General features: G+C 54.0%; 1 protein-coding gene across 1 annotated transcript; it reads right to left on the reverse strand.

Annotated features, from left to right (window-relative positions):
• Nucleotides 1-1,085: 1,085 nt before the first annotated feature.
• Nucleotides 1,086-18,153, reverse strand: ANKRD24 (ankyrin repeat domain 24). Its single transcript, XM_052643925.1, is given in 21 exon segments — nt 1,086-1,261; nt 1,554-1,619; nt 1,830-1,955; nt 4,070-4,237; nt 6,673-8,196; nt 8,399-8,517; nt 8,765-8,837; nt 9,666-9,764; nt 9,853-9,897; nt 10,684-10,791; nt 10,945-11,025; nt 11,889-11,917; nt 12,403-12,590; nt 12,768-12,874; nt 13,288-13,358; nt 15,587-15,644; nt 16,176-16,240; nt 17,488-17,576; nt 17,654-17,784; nt 17,885-18,039; nt 18,042-18,153. Coding segments are annotated over 21 exon segments (3,576 nt in total). The 3' UTR covers nt 1,086-1,099.
• Nucleotides 18,154-18,874: the final 721 nt, after the last annotated feature.

Here is an 18,874-nt window from a genome sequence, read left to right on the forward strand (position 1 = left end):
GGGCTGGGGCCCGGAGCACCCTCAGGGAGGCAGGGGACTCGGGTCCCACCCAGGGGAAAGCCCAGCCCCCTTTGGAGGCCCCCTACTTCCCCTTCCCTGTCTGACTCACCGCCCAGTTCCTGGGGCCCTGGAGGAGGAGCCCCCAGTCCCTTCTCCAGCCACCCCCAGTTTCGAGTGCGGAAGGCCCCTAAAGTGGGGGCAGAGAGAGGAGGCCACAGAAGGGAGAAGTGGTGACCCCATGGCCTTTCCCAGCAAAGCCTTCCTTCCGGCTTCAGCGAGGAGGGGGAGCCCCCGGGGAGGGCGGTGATGACAGCGAGAGAGACAACAGAGAGGCGGAATGGGGGGGCACTAAGCAAGACAGACTGACAGACCAGGGCGACATTGGATCACTCATCAACTACCGAGATGGGGACCCCGCCCCCCGCCAGCCGCACTCCAAGCTCCAGGCCACGGAGAGGCAGACACCCAGGTTTTTGGGCGGACATCCCCCACTGAGGACATTCTCCGAGGACCTGGGATGCCCAGGGAGAAGCAAAATGACTGCTGGATGCTGTGGAACCCCGTGGGACAGGCTGGACACAGGGCCACCTCCCTGCTTGAGCTGGAAAGAGCCAAGAACCCCCAGGGGATTTCAGAAGGTTAGCCCAGGAGCAGGGAGGCAAGGGTGGGACCCTCTGGGGACCCTCCCATCAGGAACAGGCTTCGTGTGAGAACAGTGAAGTAAGATGTACGATCTCAGATTCTGTCTTCACTTAACACTTGGATATATTGTTCACCATGAACTCCGGGGCACCCATTCTGACTTTTCAAAATACTGCAGTAACTAGACTTCTCTGGTTGTCCAGGGGTTAGGGTTCCGAGCTTCCAATGCCGGACACAACTGCAGCTACTTAGCACAGCACAGCACAGTGTCCATCTTGGGGACTGAGTCCTGCCTCACTCTCCTCATCCTCATCCCTAATCCCTGCTCTGGGCCACTCCCTCCCCTCCTTGCAGTGGGGCCCAGCAATCAGGCCACACGACACTTTCATCCTCTGCTCTGCTCCATGAGCTTTTTATTCCTGGGGTAGCATTTGGGACCGGACGTGGGGGAGAGAACTCAGATTCCCTGGTGGCAGGAGTCGTCGTGGTCAGCGCGGGGGTCTAGACTGCCCAGTGCACGCAGGGGCTGGTGGAGGCAGTGAAACAGTGTGGAAGGGGCCCAGGCTGGTCTCCAAGTGCGGAAGGTCAATGCACGAGTCCCGAAGCCCCCGCGAGAGGCCTAGGGGGGCAGAGGGCAGTATGCTGCTCTCAGCGGCCCTGGGCCTGGAGCCTTTGCATCTGCAGAATCTGACTCAGAATTCGCTGCACGTCTTCATCCATCTGACCCTGAGGAGGGGGGAGGGTGGGAGCAGAGGGAGCCTGGGCATTCTCTCCCACCGCCCCACCCAGTTTCTTTATCCCCCTCCCTCCCTGCCCCTTGCTCCTCTTCCCTCCACCAGCCTCCCATTGTACAGATAGGGAAACTAAGGCCCAGAGAGCAGCAGTAGTGCCCCCAAAGCCAGTGAGCTCACCTGAATGGCGTAGAGGAGGTGGCTCCTGTACAAGGCCACCACTGCACTGTGGTCCCTGGCAGCCTCCTGTGGGTGTAGAGGAGGGGAGCTCAGAAAAGCAGGACCCCCTCCAAGCTATGCCAAAAAGCCCCCTTTGCACCGAGCCCCTGTTTTGATGGCATGCAACAGCATGGCAGTGCTGCTTGCTAAAATACTGAACTACTTTCCTCCATGTGCACTGCCTGCCTGCCAGTCACCATCCAGGGACCTTGTGCCCAACGAGCAGGCGAGGCTCACCTCTAGCTGCTCCCGCAGAGCCTTCACTTGGTCACGGAGGGCTTCCACCTCCAAAGAGTCTGGGCCCCCCGGCTGGTCCTTCAGCGCCTCCTTAAGACTGAAGACCTCCTTGGAGAGCTCTGTGATCTGGGGTGAGGGCGGGAGAGACAGCCAACACCTGAGCCCGGGGTGGGGACCTGGGGACCTCTCCCGGGCAGCAGGAAGAGTCTCAGACTTCACAGAACCCTCCCTGCAGGCTAAGTCCAGCCCATTAGCTAAGAATGATTTCCACATGTTAAATCGTCAGAAGGTGGTCTGCTGCTGCTGCTAAGTCACTTCAGTCATGTCCGACTCTGTGCGACCCCATAGACATCAGCCCACCAGACTCCCCCGCCTCTGAGATTCTCCAGGCAAGAACACTGGAGTGGGTTGCCATTTCCTTCTTCAATGCATGAAAGTGAAAAGTGAAAATGAAGTCGCTCTCTTAGTGACCCCATGGACTGCAGCCTACCAAGCTCCTCCATCCATGGGATTTTCCAGGCAAGAGTACTGGAGTGGGGTGCCATTGCCTTCTCCGAGAAGGTGGTCTAGGAGCTAAGAATCTGTGCTCCCAGTGCAGGGGGCCGGGGTTCCATCCCTGGCTGGGGAACTAGATCTGACATGCTGCGACATGCCGCAACCGAAGCTTCACGCTGCTTAGCTGCAGGCTGCAAGATCAATGATCCTTGGGGACACAACTAAGACCAGGCACAGCCAAATAAATAAACGTGATCAGTCGCTCAGTCATGTCCAACTCTTTGTGACCCCATGGACTGTAACCTAACAGGCTCTTCTGTCCATGGAATGCTCCAGGCAAGAAAACTGGAGTGGGTTGCCATCGCCTCCTCCAGATGATCTTCCTGACCCAGGGATCAAGCCCAGGTCTCCTACATTGTAGGCAGATTCTTTACTGTCTGAGCCACCAGGGAAGTCCAATAAATAAATATTTTTAAAAAATCATCAGGGCAGGGGGAGGAAATCAAAAGAAGAATTATATTTTCTGACACATGAAAATTATACCAAATTCACAACTCCATGGTCATATGTAAATTTTTATTTATATGTGGCCACGCCCATTCGATGCCAAGTCTATGGCCCCTCTTCAGTGGCAGAGCTGAGTATCGTGGCAAGGCAGGGCCAAAATCAGTGACCATCTGGCCCTCTGCAGAAATAGTGTACAGATCTTGGGAGTCTCCAAAAGGTGAAAGTGGAGACAGACAGAGCAAGGGGGACAAAAGCAGCCTATCTTGGTGGGGCTGGGTTACTTGGGCCAGGGTTTGGGTCTTTCTCTCCCCTTGCCTAGTGGGAGATCTTGGGAATATGACCTAACCACTTGAAATCCGTTTCCTCATCTGTAAGGTAAGGAGAATCATCGTTCTCACCTTTATAGGTTGCTGTGACTCTGAACAGAGATTAATTTTAAGCTGTGCTGGCAAACAGCAGGCACTCAATGCATGCTGGGCTTTGCTGTTACTTCCGTGGATCAGAGGTTCTCAGTCAGGGGTGATCCTATCTCCAGGGGATGCCAGGCGATATCTGGAGGCATCTGTTTGTCAGGACTAGGGGGGTCTCCTTGTATCAAGTGGGCAGGGACCAGGGACGCTGTGCCACACCCTGCAATACCCAGAATGGTCCCCCAGAGAGAATGACCTAGCCCCTGGGACTTCCTTGGTGGTCCAGCGGGTAAGTCTCTGAGCTCCCAGTGCTGGGGACCTGGTTTCGATCCCAGGTCAGGGAATTAGATCCCACATTCTGCAACCAAATCCCACGTGCAGTAACGAAAATCGAAGATCTTGTGTGCAGCAACTAAGGCCTGGTGCAGCCAAATAAATATTTTTCAAAAAGAAGAATGGCCTATCCCTAAATGTTACTAGTGCTGAGAGGGAAGGACCCTGCTATAAATAAACCATAATCCTTATCACAACTTTATCTTCAGTTTACAAAGGTAGAAACTGGGGCTCAGAGAGGTTAAGTGACTTGCCCAGGGACACACAGCAGGTTGTAGCCGGGTGACTGTGTGCAAAAGCACCTGGGGCCCTCGTCCACTGTCTCGAGGTGTGCTGTGTGACTCTGAGCCACTCAGTTCACCACTGGGAGCCTGTTTGCTCATCTGGAAAATTGGATGATTTCCCAAGACCCATTCAGCTGGGACATCCTTAGATTCCTTCCAATGTCTGTTGAGTGGGAGACCTCCCGGCAGAGCACAAGGAAAGGGAACCCACCTTCTTGTCCTTCTCCTTGGCCCTCTCCAGGGCCTCCTGGGCACGGCTCTGGGCCTGGCGTGCCTGCTCAGCCTCAGCTCGTAGCCCCCGCAGCTGCTGCTCAGCCAGGGCCAGCTGGGCTTCAGCCGCATGTCGCTCACTCTTCATGAACAGTGCCTCCCGCTGCACCTGCAGCCCAAGCCCACATGTGACTGTGAGGACATTTGGACCCCAAAGAAGCCTGGACCAAAATGATCCTACCCTTCCACTGAGATCTTGGGACATTCAAGGCCATTTGATGTCAAGGAATTTGGTTCAGGGGTCCTGGATTCCTGTAGGCACTAGAAACATTCTGACTCTGCCAAGCTGTGGGTCCTTAGACAAGTGACATGAGCTTTCTGTTCCTCAGTCTGCTCATATATAAAATGAGGATAATAAAAATCCCCATGTCACAGGGTGGTTGTGAGGATAAAATGAGCAAATACTTGGAAGACACTTAGAACAGTGGTTGATACACAGTAAGTGTTGTGTTTGAGTTTGTGATGTTGTTGTCACTATTATTATTAAAATTATATAATGAATGTTATTATTATCTTTATTGTATCATAACTAACATTTTATTCTCTGCCAGTGTGAAAGTGTGTAGATTTCTTACAAAAATGAAGGAAAAACAGAAGAACCTGGATGAAAAGTCAATAAATGTCCAAAAATTGTGACTGCATTTTTACAAAAATATCAAGGTTGGAACAGTGTTAGATTTGCAAAAATTGAGCCTGGGTGGATCGTTGGGCTTTATAGAAATAAAGCTCCAGGAAAAATGGATAATAATTAAATGTTTCACTTAGTATAGACTGGCTATACATTAACAATTAAAACACAAAACAGAAAAACTAAGTTCAAATCAATTTACCCCCAAAATAAGTAGTCAAGAGAGAAGGTAAAATTTGGAAAATAAGTATGAAGATGGGCATACTTAAAGTTGGATCATGAATTCTAAAAAAGAGATCAAGCTTTACTGGTTTAAAACAACATGATCTTGGAAATTCCCTGGCAGTCCAGTGGTTAGGACTTAGTGCTTCCAAAGCAGGGGGCCTGAGTTTGATCCCTCATTGGGGAACTAAGATCCCTGCAAGTGGCACAGCCAAAAAAAAACAAAACAAAACCCAAAAGAGTATATTATTGGAAAAAAATAATCCTGGCTGCAATTATTTATCACTTGTACCATCACTGTCCTAAGTATTTTACAGAAATTAAACCATTTAATTTTCATGTGAGGACTAAGAATTATTATCAGCTCCATTACACAGATGAGTAAGCAGACATATGGAGAGAAAAATGCCTTCCTGATGACAATTAATAATTGTGGCTTTTTATTCCCACATCTGTTTGAAAAAAAATTGCTGTTTTTTTTTTTTTTAAATTTGGTTTGGTTTGCCTGTGTGTATGTTTAAGGGAAGAGACGGAGTCAAAAGATACACCTTCAGGGCCTGAAAGATAGTCTCTTGGTTTGAAAGAAAATCAGCATAAAAAGCTACTGGGTTCAAAATAATTGGATCAAAACTCCTTATACAAAACATCCTCCTATTTGGGGGTTGAAGCATCAAAAATGATTTAAGATAAAACCACAATCTCAAAACAGCTGGCTAAACAAAAAACAAAACAGGGTCAGTTTGACCAACAGAGAAAATGAATAAAGGAAAAAATATCAGAGTAAAAAGCCCAATTCACTGCTTACCAAAAGATGGTGAATATTAATTCCTACCTCACACCACACCCACAGTTAGAAACATAGCATAAATGTGGTTGGGAAATTAAAATAAAAAGATGCTGGAAGAAGGCACATAAAAACATTTTCACTGGGACTTCCCTGGCGGTCCAGTGGTTTAAGAGTCCAAGCTTCCACCGCAGGGGGAACTGGGTTCAATCCCTGGCCAGAGAACCAAGATCCCACATGCCCCAGGGTGCAGAAAAACAAACAAATAAAAACCAAAACAAACAAAATGAAACTTCACCATAAACAACAAGGTCCTATCTATAGCACAGGGAACTATATATTCAATAGCCTGTGAGAAACCATAATAGAAAAGAATATGAAAAAGAATACAGGGGCTGGTGCATGGGGATGACCCACAGAGATGTTACGGGGAGGGAGGTGGGAGGGGGGTTCATGTTTGGGAACACATGTAACAATTAAAGATTTTAAAATTAAAAAAATAAAAAACTTAAAAAAAAAAGAAAAAGAATACACACACACACAACTGAGCCACTTTGCTGCACAGCAGAAATTAACACAGCATTGTAAATCAACTATACTCCAAAAGATGAATTTTTAAAAATATCTTCCTGATCATGGGATATGCAGAGGTTTACCAAACAGACCTCAAAACCTGCTAACCATCAGAAAACAAATGAGGGGTCAAAATAAGACAAAATGTTTTAAAAACAGAAAACACCAGTTGAAACACCGGGAAGGTCAGAATGGCTGCAGGGTTAAAGGTCCACCAGCATGGTCAAGTTTCTGCTGGACTGAAACCAATGGGGTCGAAACCTCGCCTGGCTGTGGGATCCAAACAGACCACCAAGCAGCTGCCCAGTGTGCCCAATGGGGATTCCCCCAGGCTCACCTGGAAGACCTCGGCGCTGGTCTTCTCGTGGCGTCGCCCCAGCTCCTCCAGCTGCCCTTGCAACCGGGCCACGTCGGCCTGCAGGGCGCCCACGATGCGCTCGTGCTCCAGGCGGGCCATGCTGCCCACCCGCTCACGCTCCAGCTCTGCGCGCAGCCGGGCGGCCTCCTTGCCCACGGCCACCACCTCCTGCTCCAGGCAGGCTGCCCGGCCCCGCAGCTCCAGGGCCTCTTCCTGCAGCCGGTGGTGCTCGGAGGCCGGCACGGCCGACTGGCGGAGCGCCTCGGAGGCCTCCCGCAGCTCTGCCAGGCCCCGCCGGGCCTCCTCGCAGGCCGCGGACAGCTCCGCGGCCCGGGCCTCGGCCGCGTCCCGCGCCTGGCCCAGCTCGGCGGCCGCGGCCCGCTGCTGCTCCCCTGTGGCCGTGGCCGCGACCAGCTGCTCCCGCAGCGCCTCCAGCTCCCGGCTCAGCTCTAGCCGCGCCTCCTCCCGCCGGGCCAGTTCTGCCCGCAGGCCCCGGGCCTCCTCCTCGGCCAGCAGCCGGCCAGCCCGGGCCTCGTCCAGCCGGGCCGAGGCCGCCTCCAGCTCCCGGAGACGGCAGTCCCGGTCCCGGAGGTCCTCGCGGGCCTGTTCCAGGGCGGCCCGCAGCTGGCCTGTGTCCCCATCTCTGAGCCGGCTAGCCCCGCCGCCCTCAGCCTCCCGCACCCGCTCCCGCAGGCGGCCCGCCTCGGCTTCCGCAGCCTCGCACTTGCCGTGGGCCGCCTCCAGCTCCGCGGCCGCCTCCCGCTCGCGCTGCCTAAGCGTCTGCTCCAAGCAGCGGATCCTGGTCTCTAGCTCTGTCTGCAGCTTTTCTGAGGCCTCTGCAGCACCCGGGTGCAGGATGGGGCCTGTGAGGGCCCTCGGGATCCCGCGCCCCACTCCCGTGGCTTCTGTGCCTGTGAGCTCTTCGTCCACTGCACCTACCCCATTGGGCTTCGTTTCTGGCTCTTCTGTTTTCATACTGGTGGTCTCTGCTCTTGTGGCCTTGGGTTCTGGGTTTCCTCCTCCTTCTAGACTTTTCATTTCTGTAACCTCAGCTCCTGTGGCCTTTGTTTCCAAGGGCTGGGCTCCCACGCCCTCTGTTTCCGAGGCCTCCGTGTCCGTGGGCTTCGTTTCTGTGGCCTCGGCCATCGTGGACACCACTTCCAAGCTCTGTAACAAGGCTTCCGTGGTTTCTACTCCTGCAGCCTCCTTGTCTGTGGTCTCGACTCCATTCACTCTGGTTTCCGGAGCTGCAGAGCCGTTGAGCTCTATTTCCACTGGCCCATTTCTGGAGGTCGTGGTTCCCAGACCTTTGCCCTCCCTAGAGGCTGCCTCCTCTTCTGTGAGGGCCTCCCGGGCTTCCTGCTGCTCCAGCGCCTGCAGGGCTTTGGCGTGCTGCCTGCGGAGCTGGTCAAACTCAGCCTGGAGAGCGTCATAGAGCTCCAGAGGAATGACCTCGGCTGGACCGTCTGCCTCCATCTCGTCCTTCTCGAAGTGCTCCAGGATCTGGTGGGGACAGGGGAACCGAGCAAGAGTGGAAGTGGCCGTGGTGGGCGTGGGGGGTCGCAGGGCAGCCACACCACTTTCCCTGTCCACAGAGCTAGCCACATGCCCACCCAAACCCCCGGGAAACAGCCCCTTGGGTCCTCAGACTTGCCCCCACCCCTCCCTCCTGGAAACCTTCTCCATCAGTTCCTGATTTCCCCACCTGGACTTTCTCCATCAGCTCCTGGTTCTGTCTGGTGAGCATGGCCACCTGCTCCTGCAGCGAAGCCAAGAGCTCCTGGGCCGACAGGCTTAGCTGCTTGGAGAGCAGCACCTCAGCCCCTGGCAGGGGACACAGACTCAGGCCCCAGAGTTCCAGCCACAAGGAATGGGAGTTGGGGGTCTGGAGCTGTGGGTCAGGGGCCCCGGGGCAGGCACGCTTCTAGGAATGGCATAAACTGTGAGTGTCCGCTAGGCTCCCTCCCGACTTCAACCTCTCTCCATGCCTGTGGGTTAAAGCTGTGACAACTGGGGCCCCAGACATGGTGGGGGGTGGAGGTGGGCAGGAGGAAGGCAGGTGGGGTCTCACCTGGGAATTCAGGTAGCTCACCCTCCTCATCCTGCAGGGTGGCCACATCATAGCTGGTGTTCTCCCGCTCATTCTAGGGGCGGGGGAAAACAGGATTCAACCTGAGATCCTGCCCTCCCTCCAGCCTCCATGTCTCCCCCATGAGTGTGTGATCATAACCCCAATAGCGAGGGTTGTATATGCTGTCTGGTATGTGGGGCCAAGGGAGGGATGGCAGTGCATCCTTGAAAGGGTGTGTCTGGGATTCTGTGTGGGGCCACATGTGTCTGCCTGGGTGCAAGTCCCTGCAACAGTGGCTCAGAGTTTGTAGGTCTGCAGTGAGCATGTATGTACACACGTGTGTGCCCCTGTGGGGCGTGCACAGCGGCCCCAGCCTCTCCTGTGTGAGTTCCTGTGAGTGTGTGTGATTTTGCACTTGTAGTCTGTGGTGTGTGACTGTTTTGTATTTGTGTATGTGTATGTATGATTGTGTACCTGTATCTGTTTGCTTTATTTGAGAAATATTTGTGTGAATACATGAATTTGTGAATGTGTTGCCTAGGTATGTGATTGAATGAGAAGTATCTGTTGTGTGTGCCCAAGTATTTGTTGTGTGGGTGAGATGACATATTCATAGATGTGTTTGTTGTGTGTTTGCCTGTCGCATGTGTAAGACCTCATATACATAAATGTTGTCCATCTCTGCATGTACATGAGTATGGGTGACTGCAGGTTTCTGAAAGTGTTCATTATGTGTACGTGTGTTTGTTATCTATACGTCCTTATGTTTGTACGTTTGTCTGTTCTGTGTTTGCATGTGTGTGAGACTACCTGTATTAGTGTGGTTATCATGCAGCTGCCACAGAAGAAATACCCCACCTCCTGGTGGCCCCACCCCTGCCTTCCTCCCCATTGGGCCCACCTCCAGAAGGGACAGCCTGCTCTGCAAGCTCTCCACCTCCCGGCCCAAGCTCTCCTTCTCCTCCTGCTTCTCAGCCAGCAGCTGCTGTAGCTCTTGGACCTGCAGGGAGGGAGTGGTGGTCTCAGTGGCCCTCCAGGAGAAAACACCAGGCAGCTGGGGGTCCACTTCCTCCCACCGTCCAGCCTACCTGTCTCTCCAGGCTGTGGAGGGAGCTGGCCTCTGCCTCTGGCAGCTGACAGAAGAAGTGGGGACTGGGCTTAGATCTGGGCTGGGGGCCCTACCCGCCCACCTCCTGCTCAGTGACCTTCCATGCCCACCACAGATGTCCTCTGGCCTATTTTGTGCCAGACCCCCTTTGGAGCCACTAACTCATTCATTCATGCATGCATTCACTTATTAACATTATTTTTGGTTGTGTAGTGTGGCATTTGGGATCTTAGTTCCCCAACCAGGGATCAAATCCATGCTCCCTGCAGTGGCAGCACAGAGCCTTAGCCACTGGACCACCAGGGAACTCCTGTCTCCTTCATTTATTCATTCACTCACTCACTCAAATATTCATCATCCAATAAATACTTACTAGGCAGTTATGGTGAGTGAGGCACCATCAACCAAGCCTGCCCTTGTGGGTTCACAGGCAAATGAGTGAATATGAATACAATGTATAGTATATCTAATAGCAGTGCTTTGAATGAAAACAAAGGGGAATGAAAAGTGAATGGGGATGTTACAATTTTAAATAAGTTGGGTAGGGGAGGTGCATTTGAGCAAAGACCTATAGGAGGGGCGAGAAGGAATCATACGGACAGCTGGGAGAAGGTGTTCCCGGCAGAGGGCACAGTCTGTGCAGAGGACCAGGCCTGGTATGTTGGAGGAAGAGCCAGGAGGCCTGTGTGGCTGGAGCAGAGTGAGTGGGTGGGGAGAGAGGGAGGAGGGGGAAGGCAGGGAGGGGAGTATCCCCCTAGAACGGCACCCACCCCAGGCTTGGCCCCAGGCCCGTGTCTCTGCTACCCCCCACCTCCTGCTTTCTTCGCTCCTGGTGCTGCTCTAGGCCCCGGATCTTCTGTAGCAGACGGCCCCTCTCCTGTCGCAGCCGCACGATCTCCTCGTAGGCATCCTGGTCATCCTGTGCTCCCCACCCCACCACCTTTACATGAGGCCCAAGGACTGCGTCCTCCCATACCTGAGCCAGAACTTTCTCCCCGTGCTACCCAGAGGCAACCCCCCCCCCCCACCCCACACACACACAACTCTTCCCCACGGCCAGGGCATCTCTCACCAGCATTGGGATATTGGTGGGGGGTTGAGGTGCCTTCCGCTTCTTGGGGGCCCCTTGCTTGTCATGGCTGGACACAGAATTCTGGGGATAGGGGTAGATGGGGGATATGGGCGACATGCCAGCCTCCCACCCAAATAAACCAGCACAGCCCACTGTCTGGCACTAGCCCCAACTCTGCCCTCGCTTCCTGGGTGATCTTGAGTGAATCCGTGCCTCTCTGGCCCTCACTTATCCCAGCATAGAAAGGGATAAGACCACGTCCCCTGAGAGTTCCAGATCTTATGCTTTACCCTCTGTCCCTTTTTGCACCCTGGTACTTTCCCCAGCGAGACCCTACTGTTTAAAATCCTTTCCCTGTGGAGCTGAAAACCTGTAGGATTGAGAGAAAGAGGCCAGACTTCCCTCCTTCCTTGGCCACACCAGCCCTTATCAATCTCATTCCCTCTACCATCCCACCCCAGCCCCGTGATTTGGCCCCATGCCCCCAGTATTCTCAGAGTCCTGGTGGTTATGTTAAAGATGTTGCTGCCACTTGGTGGCAGCGTACCCTAAAGGTGTGTGCTAAGTCACTTCAGTTGTGTCCGATTCTTTGCAACCCTATGGACTGCAGCCTGCCAGGCTCCTCTGTCCATGGGATTTCTCCAGGCAAGAATACTGGAGTGGGTTGCCATCCCTCCAGGGGAATCTTCCCAACCCAGGGATCGAACCCACTCCTCTTACATCTCCTGCAAAGGCAGATGGGTTCTTTACCACTAGCGCCACCTGGAAAGTCCACCCTAAAGGTAGCACTCTTCCAAAGAGGTCCTTCGAAGTATTAACCCCAAGTCAAGGGTCCATCTCTTCCTTCTCTTCTCAGGGAGCTTGGGTCAAGGGGAAAGGCAGTGTGTGCAGGGGGGTGTGGGGGTGGGGGGGTGGGGACTCACTCAATGCTTAGGGATCCATACCTGAGATGATGCCTCGCCCGAATCATCCTCTGCGAGAGCAGGGGAGAGAGGGAAGCAGGGTCAGGCACTGTGTTAGGGACTCCCTTCCTAGCCCTAGGAAGGGCATTTGTTAGCCCAGGGAACTTGAGGGATCTCCCAATCCCCCCCAGAATCAGGACTTTTAAGGTAGGAACCATTTTGACAGAACGCTCATAGGAGGGGCCTTGCGACTCTCAAAAAGAGAGAACAGTAGCGTCTCCAGAATGGGGCGACTGGGAGGGCCAATTCTTAGGGAAGGCAAAGATCCAAGAATAAGATGCCCCAGGAACACAGAGTTGACCCCTAGACTACTCTAAAAGCTCTGGGGCGCCTTGAAACTACCCCGAGCAGTGTGAGGGGAGCAACAACCTCCTATAATATGAACAGGGATACCTTGAAACTATCCACAGGAGGAAGCGAGAGAAAGAAGAGGCAAGAGACTACCTAGGGGAGGGAAGGGGGTGCTTGAAACTGTTACGAGGTGGGGTTTGCATACCGCTGGGTGGTGAGGGGCGCTGGGCTGCCTCCTGTAGGAGGTGCAAGATGAGCTTGTCCCCTGCCAGGGTGCCGTAGTGAGCAGCATCCTGGCCCAGCGCATCTGTGATGCCCGGCTGGGCCCCGCCCTGCAGCAGCACCTCCACTGTTTCGGGGCTGGCTCCCTCACAGGCCAGCATCAGGGCCGTCCTACCAGAAGAGCAGGCTGCTGAGGGGGCGAGGATATGTTCAAACCTCCACACCCTCCTCAACACCCAGGCTGGGTTGAGAGAGGAAGACACACTAGATCTCACACCCAGAGAGGTTAAGAGACTTGCCCAAGGTCACACAGCACACAGTGACCTGGCTGGGAGGGGAGAGGCTCACCTGCCTTGAAGGTCCTGGTCATTCGCTGCAGCCCCTTGCTGCAGGAGGAGGCGGCACAGATCCGTGTGGCACATCTGAGCTGCAATGATGAGGGGTGTAGTACCCAGCTGAGGGAGGGGGTGGGGAGAGCATGAGACAGGACAAGACATGAGAGACTGACTCTGGGAGGTTGGGAAGCCTGTGATGGGCCCCCTAAGTTCACTCCGGATCTTCACACTTTTCAAAGGGTGCCTGGGATACCTCAAATGCACTTTCCCCAAAGATTCCAGTACTTTGGCCACCTGATGAAGAGCCAATTCATTGGAAAACACCCCGATGCTGGGAAAGATTGAGGGCAGGAGGAATAGTGGGTGGCAGAGGATGAGATGGTTGGATGGCATCAGCCACTTAACGACATGAGTTTGAGCAAGCTCCGGGAGATAGCGAAGGACAGGGAAGCCTGGTGGGCTGCAGTCCATGGGGTCGCAGAGTCAGACACGACTGAGCAACTGAACAACAACAAAAGACTCTGGGGACTCACCCGGTCTCGGGGATTCAGATGGGCCCTGAAGGAGCAGAGTATTTCTGAGCAGGAGATGCAGCCGCCAGCGGCTGGAGAAAGAGAGAAGGGTGGGTAGGTACGGCGAGGCTTTGATATTTTCTAGGGGCCTTCTGCTTGAGGGTGATTATTATTATTCTTTTTTTTGGCTGTGCTGGGTCTTCATTGCTGAGCACAGGCAGCAGCTGTGGTGCATGGACTTAGGTGCCACTCGGCATGTGGAATCTTTCTGGACCAGGGATTGAACCTGTGTCCCCTGCATTGGGAGGCAGATTCTTAACCACTGGACCACCAGGTATGTCCCTGGGTGTCATTCTTATCCTTTATTTCATGAGAAACTCTCACCTCCCCCAGAAGAAGATCAGTAGCAAAGATATGACTTAAATTTTACAGATGAGGAAACTGAGCCCCAACCAGCTCCCCGGTCACTCACGGGGTTAGAGACAGCCAGAATGGGGACCCGGGTCTTCTAACTCCCAACCCAAAGCTCTTTCCTCATCTTTCCACTGTGGTTCTCTCTTGCATGCGTGCGTGCTCAGTTGCTTTAGTCATATCCGACTCTTTGCAACCCTGTGGACTGTAGCCCACCAGGCTCCTCCGTCCATGGGATGCTCCAGGCCAGAATACTGGAGTGGGTTGCCATGCCCTCCTCCAGGGGATCTTCCTGACCCAGGGATTGAACCTGTGCCTTTCCCGTCTTCTGCAGTGCAAGTGGATTCTTTACCGCTGAGCCACTAGGGAAGCCTGTGGCTCCCTCTTAGGGTGGAATTTTTCACTGATTTTCAACTATTTATCCCTTTTTTGTTCAACCGGTATTAACTGTATATTGACTACATACCAAACCATCATACAAAGAATGTTAATTTTTTTTTTTTTGGCCACTCCACGTGGCATGTGGGACCTTAATTCCCTGAGCAGGGATCGAACTCACAACCCCTGTAGTGGAAGCTTGGAACCCTAACCACTGGACTGCCAGGGAATTCCCCAAAGAGTGTTACTGTTTACTAGAGAGATCAGACCTCTGCTGAGGTTCAGCAGGCTTATTGGGATTTGATCTGAGTTCTGAGTTCTGATGGTGAAAGGGGAAGGGCAGAGGTCACTGCATGGACACGGACCCTGAGGCAGGGAGGAGCTTGGGAGGACTTGGTCGTCAAAGAAGCAGGACAGGGTGTGTATGTCCAGAGCCTCAGAGAGGGAAGAGACGGCTTTGTGCAAGGAAGTGCTACTGGAAATCATCAAACTTTTGGACCTCCCTTTGGTTCAGTGGTTAAAATCCCATGTTTGCACTGCAGGGGGCCCGAGTTCAATCCCTGGTCAGGGAACTAAGCTCCCACATGCCTCACCATGGCCATAAAGATAAAATAAGAAAAAAAAAAAGCTACAAAAAAATAAATAAACTCTATGTTATTATCTGCTGTGTGCCCAAGGGCTTATGGGATTTTGTTTGCTGCTGTAATCTCACTGTTTAGGACAGAGCCTGGCACACAGCAGACACTTGACAAATATTTATTGAATGAAAAAAACCAAGAAGCTTCCATAAAGTAAGCAAAGGCTTTGCTACCACTAGGTGGCAGCGTACTTTAACTGCAGGGAATGTTTCAACTAAATAAAACTCCAAAGCAAATGTATTTCATGTTTTCCCTTGAGAGTCATCAAGTGGAAAACATTCCCAAACGTCATGGGCCTGGTGTACAGACACTGGGCTGGGCTCTGCCTCAAGGGGTTTGGGTCTCTTCCCCTCCCTTGGAAAAGTTTGGATTTGATGATTATGAAGACCTTCAGCCTTCCTGAGGTTCCCTAGGAGTTCCTTGAAGCAATAACCCTCCAATCGTCCTCACCCAGACCTGGCATACAGTAGGCTGTGCTTTGAGGTCAGGCGGCCTGGATCCTCCCCACTTCCTTGTTTACAGGACTCAATTCCCTTGTCCGTCCAATGGTGCTCCAGTGGCTAAGAATTTGCCTTCCAATGCAAGGGACTTGGGTTCGATCCCTGGTCGGGGAACTAAGACCCTTCATGCTGCGGAGCAACGAAGCCTGAACACTGCAACTACTGAGCCTGTGAATCACAACTAGAGAAGCGTGTGCACCACAATGAAGGATGATGCAATGAAGACGCAGTACAGCCAAAGAAAAAAGAGAAACGATAATGCAGAGCAAGGGGCTCCGTGAGGAAGAAGGTGGAATATGTCCCAGGCACGTCCCCAGAGCCCCAGGTAGAACAATCCCCAAGCTCAGCCTCCGGGGGCCACGGTGGCCAGGGTGAGGCTGGGCTGTAACCCACCTGCATGATGCAGGGCGGTCCACCCACTGCTGTCCACTGTATCCACTGCACAGGATGCCTGGGGGGAGGGATGGGTCATTGGAGGTGGAGCCATCCTTATTTGTTGCCTAATTTCTCTAGGAACGGCTCTTCCTTGGGCTCTGCTGTATTTCAGGCTCCTTGGCCCTTCCCCTCTCCCACCCACCCACCTGCTCTGTGGAACCCACTCCTCATGGGCCCCCATCTTGACTCACGAAAATTGGTGAGGAAGAAGGATTAGCTGGGAGCCTAGGGGCGGCTGGGGGTTTGGGGAGTAGGTGGGAGCCCTGAAAGTGGCTATGGCTAAGAGAGTATCCAGAGTTTAGAGAGAAGGTGGGGCTCAGGAGACATCCGCTATTCAGAGTATTTCTTGGATATGGGACATAGCTAGACACTTGGAGAGTGTCACTGTCCAGGGAGTAGCTAGGACTCAGGAGTAAAAGGGGCCAAGGAAGACCTAGGATTCGGCGTGTATCTGGGGCTTCCATGAATTGCTGGAACTCATCAGGAATAGTCAGGGCAGGGGAGTATCGGGGGGTTGGGAAGTGTTGGAGACAGGAAAAGAAATGACCTGCAGTAGCTGCTTCAAGCACTGTGGGTGCCCGTATTTAGCGGCCAGGTGGAGGGCGTTGTAACCTAAAAGGGAACATGAATATTCTAGAATGTACTAGAGCTTCAGATACTCAGGGAGCTTCTGCTGCCCCCTCCCCCCCACCCCCCCACCCCCCACCAAACCTGTGTCAATAATTGTGATGACTCTAGCTAGTCTCCAAACCCAGGTATTCTCAAAACCCTGCTACTCCCGGGAGCAGAGACTCTCCAAGTCCCAGATGGTCTGCGTCTCAGACAATCTCATCCTAGCTACACTCCACATCTTTCCATTCCTCCAGCACTACGGTCCTCAGCTGCTCCCTCTGTTCCCCGCTACTCCCCAGGTCTCCAGCTACTCCCCAGGTCTCCGGCTGGTCCCCAGCAACTTCCCAAGAGCCCAGCTACTCCTCAGGTCCCCAGCTACTCCCCAGTGTCTCCAGCTGCTCCCCAGGTCCCCAGCGACTTTATGTGCTGTGCTCAGTCGGGTCCAACTCTTTTAGACCCCAGGGACTGTAGCCTGCCAGGCTCCTCTGTCCATGGGGATTCTCCAGGCAAGAATACTGGAATGGGTTGCCATTCCCTCCTCCAGGAGATCTTCCCAACCCAGGGATCAAACCTGGGTCTCCCACATTGCAGGCAGATTATTCACTGTCTGAGCCACCAGGGAAACCCAAGAATACTGGAGTGGGTAGCCTATCCCTTCTCCAGAAGATCTTCCCGACCCAGGAATTGATCTGGGTCTTCTGTATTGCAGGTGGATTCATTACCAGCTGAGCTACCAGGGAAGTCCTAGCTTTCTATTAAGCTCAACTATATCAAAGTGCCAGCTATGTCCCTATCTTTGATTACTCTGTAAATCCCCAGTACTCCATACATTCTGGCTCCTACACCTGGCTATGCCCCATGCCTCATTACTCCCTGAGCTCCTGCTACCGCTAAACCCCAGCTACTCCATGAACCTCAGATACTCCCCTCAAAAAACTAAACTAGTTATTCTCATGCCCTCAGATGCTCCTCAAGCTCAGACACTCCTCTGTTTCTGCTGCTTCCTCTGACTCAGCCACTACCGGAGTCCCAGCTCCCCCAATTCACAAGTTGACTCAGTTGGTCTACTGCCAACCAGTCTCCATCCTTGGGTACTGCAGCCTGACATGCTCCTGTCCCCAGGGGCACTGAAGGGAACCCCCCTTTTCAGCAGGACACTGAGGCCATGAAGCAGGGCGTGACTGGACCCTCAGGCTGGGCACCTGGTCAGAGTTCCTCCTCCCACCCCCAGGGCCGGCGGGTAGTACCTGCCCCGTCCGTGCTCATGGCGTTGGCGCCGTGTGCCAGCATCACCTCAAGACAGCTGGCTGCACCCCTCATGGCTGCCAGGTGGAATCTGGAGGCCAGAGGTCAGGGGTCAACTGCAGGATGGCCACCCCTCAGCCCTCACACCCCCAGGACATGGACACTCACGCGGACTTGCCCTCGGGGTCCAGCTTGGTGGGCACCAGCCGCTTGCGGGCGATGAGGGAGGCCACCCGCGTGGGATCGTTGTTCTCCACTGCCTGCAGCAGCCGCTCGTCACTTTTGCCCCAGTCCTGGCTCTGCGGGGCACACCCAGAGGAACGTGGGACTGGTGGACACTGTCCCTCCCCGCTCCCCTGCCGGGGCTCTGGGCTCTCGCCGCTGGTCCTGGGCACTTGCCTGGCGCCTGCCTCTGGCTGCTGCCGGCTTCGGGATCGGGCAGGGGCCACAGGGCGGGCAGGAGCCGAGGTCAGTGGGGCTGAGCCACAGCTGCCGGGGGAAGTGGTCCTGGGTGGGGGCCTGAGACAGCATACCTCCAGCCTGGGTCCTTAGCCCTGCCTCCCCAGCTGTCCTCCACCACTGCCAGCAACCGTACCATTAAACCATCCCCAGCTCAGCTCCCAGCATCTTTCCAAGAGGCTGTCCCCCAAAACTAGGTCCCTAGCCATCTCTTGGTGAAACCCGCCTTTCTAATATCACCTCACCACGTCTTCCTGAACTGCCCTCCAAAGTCTTCCCAAAGGAACCACTAAAGGTTCCTTAAATGTCCCTCAACACTGTCCTCTGCCAGCTACCCTTTTTCTGCCCCTGAGACGCCAAGATTGTCCCGCAAATGTCCTAAATGCATCTCTAAATATCTTCCCAAATTCATCCCTCAAATGACCCCGTCAAATGTCCCCAAAATGTCCTCCCCCCAAAATCTTTCAGACGACCTCCAAAATTGTTCTCCAAATGTCAATATCTTTTCCCCAAAAAAGGTCAAAGTATCACCCAAATTGTTCCCCTGGATGATCCCATCCAAAACTGTCCGCCCAAGTGCCCTCTAAATTCCTCTAAGTGTCCCCATCTGTCCTCGAAATTGTCTCTCCATATGTGCCATCCATCCGCCCATCTCTGTTTCCCCCCCTTCCGCTGTCCTCTCTGCTTCGCCCTCTCGGGTCTGCTGGTGGAGGGTCCAGGCTCTGAGCGGTCAGGGGGCGGGGCGGGGCGGGGAGGGGAGGAAGGGCCCGCGCCAGCCCCCTCCCGCGCCCCCTCCCCCGGCCCTACCGCGAAGGAGGAGGCGGCGCACAGACACAGCTGCTTCATGGCGTCCAGGGCGCCGGGCGGCCGGGCGGCCGGGCTCCGGGAGGTGACCCGGTCGGAGGGGCCAGAGGGGCCGGAGGTAGGGGC

This window comes from Budorcas taxicolor, chromosome 7 (genome assembly GCF_023091745.1).
Source record: "Budorcas taxicolor isolate Tak-1 chromosome 7, Takin1.1, whole genome shotgun sequence".
NCBI lineage: Eukaryota > Metazoa > Chordata > Mammalia > Artiodactyla > Bovidae > Budorcas > Budorcas taxicolor.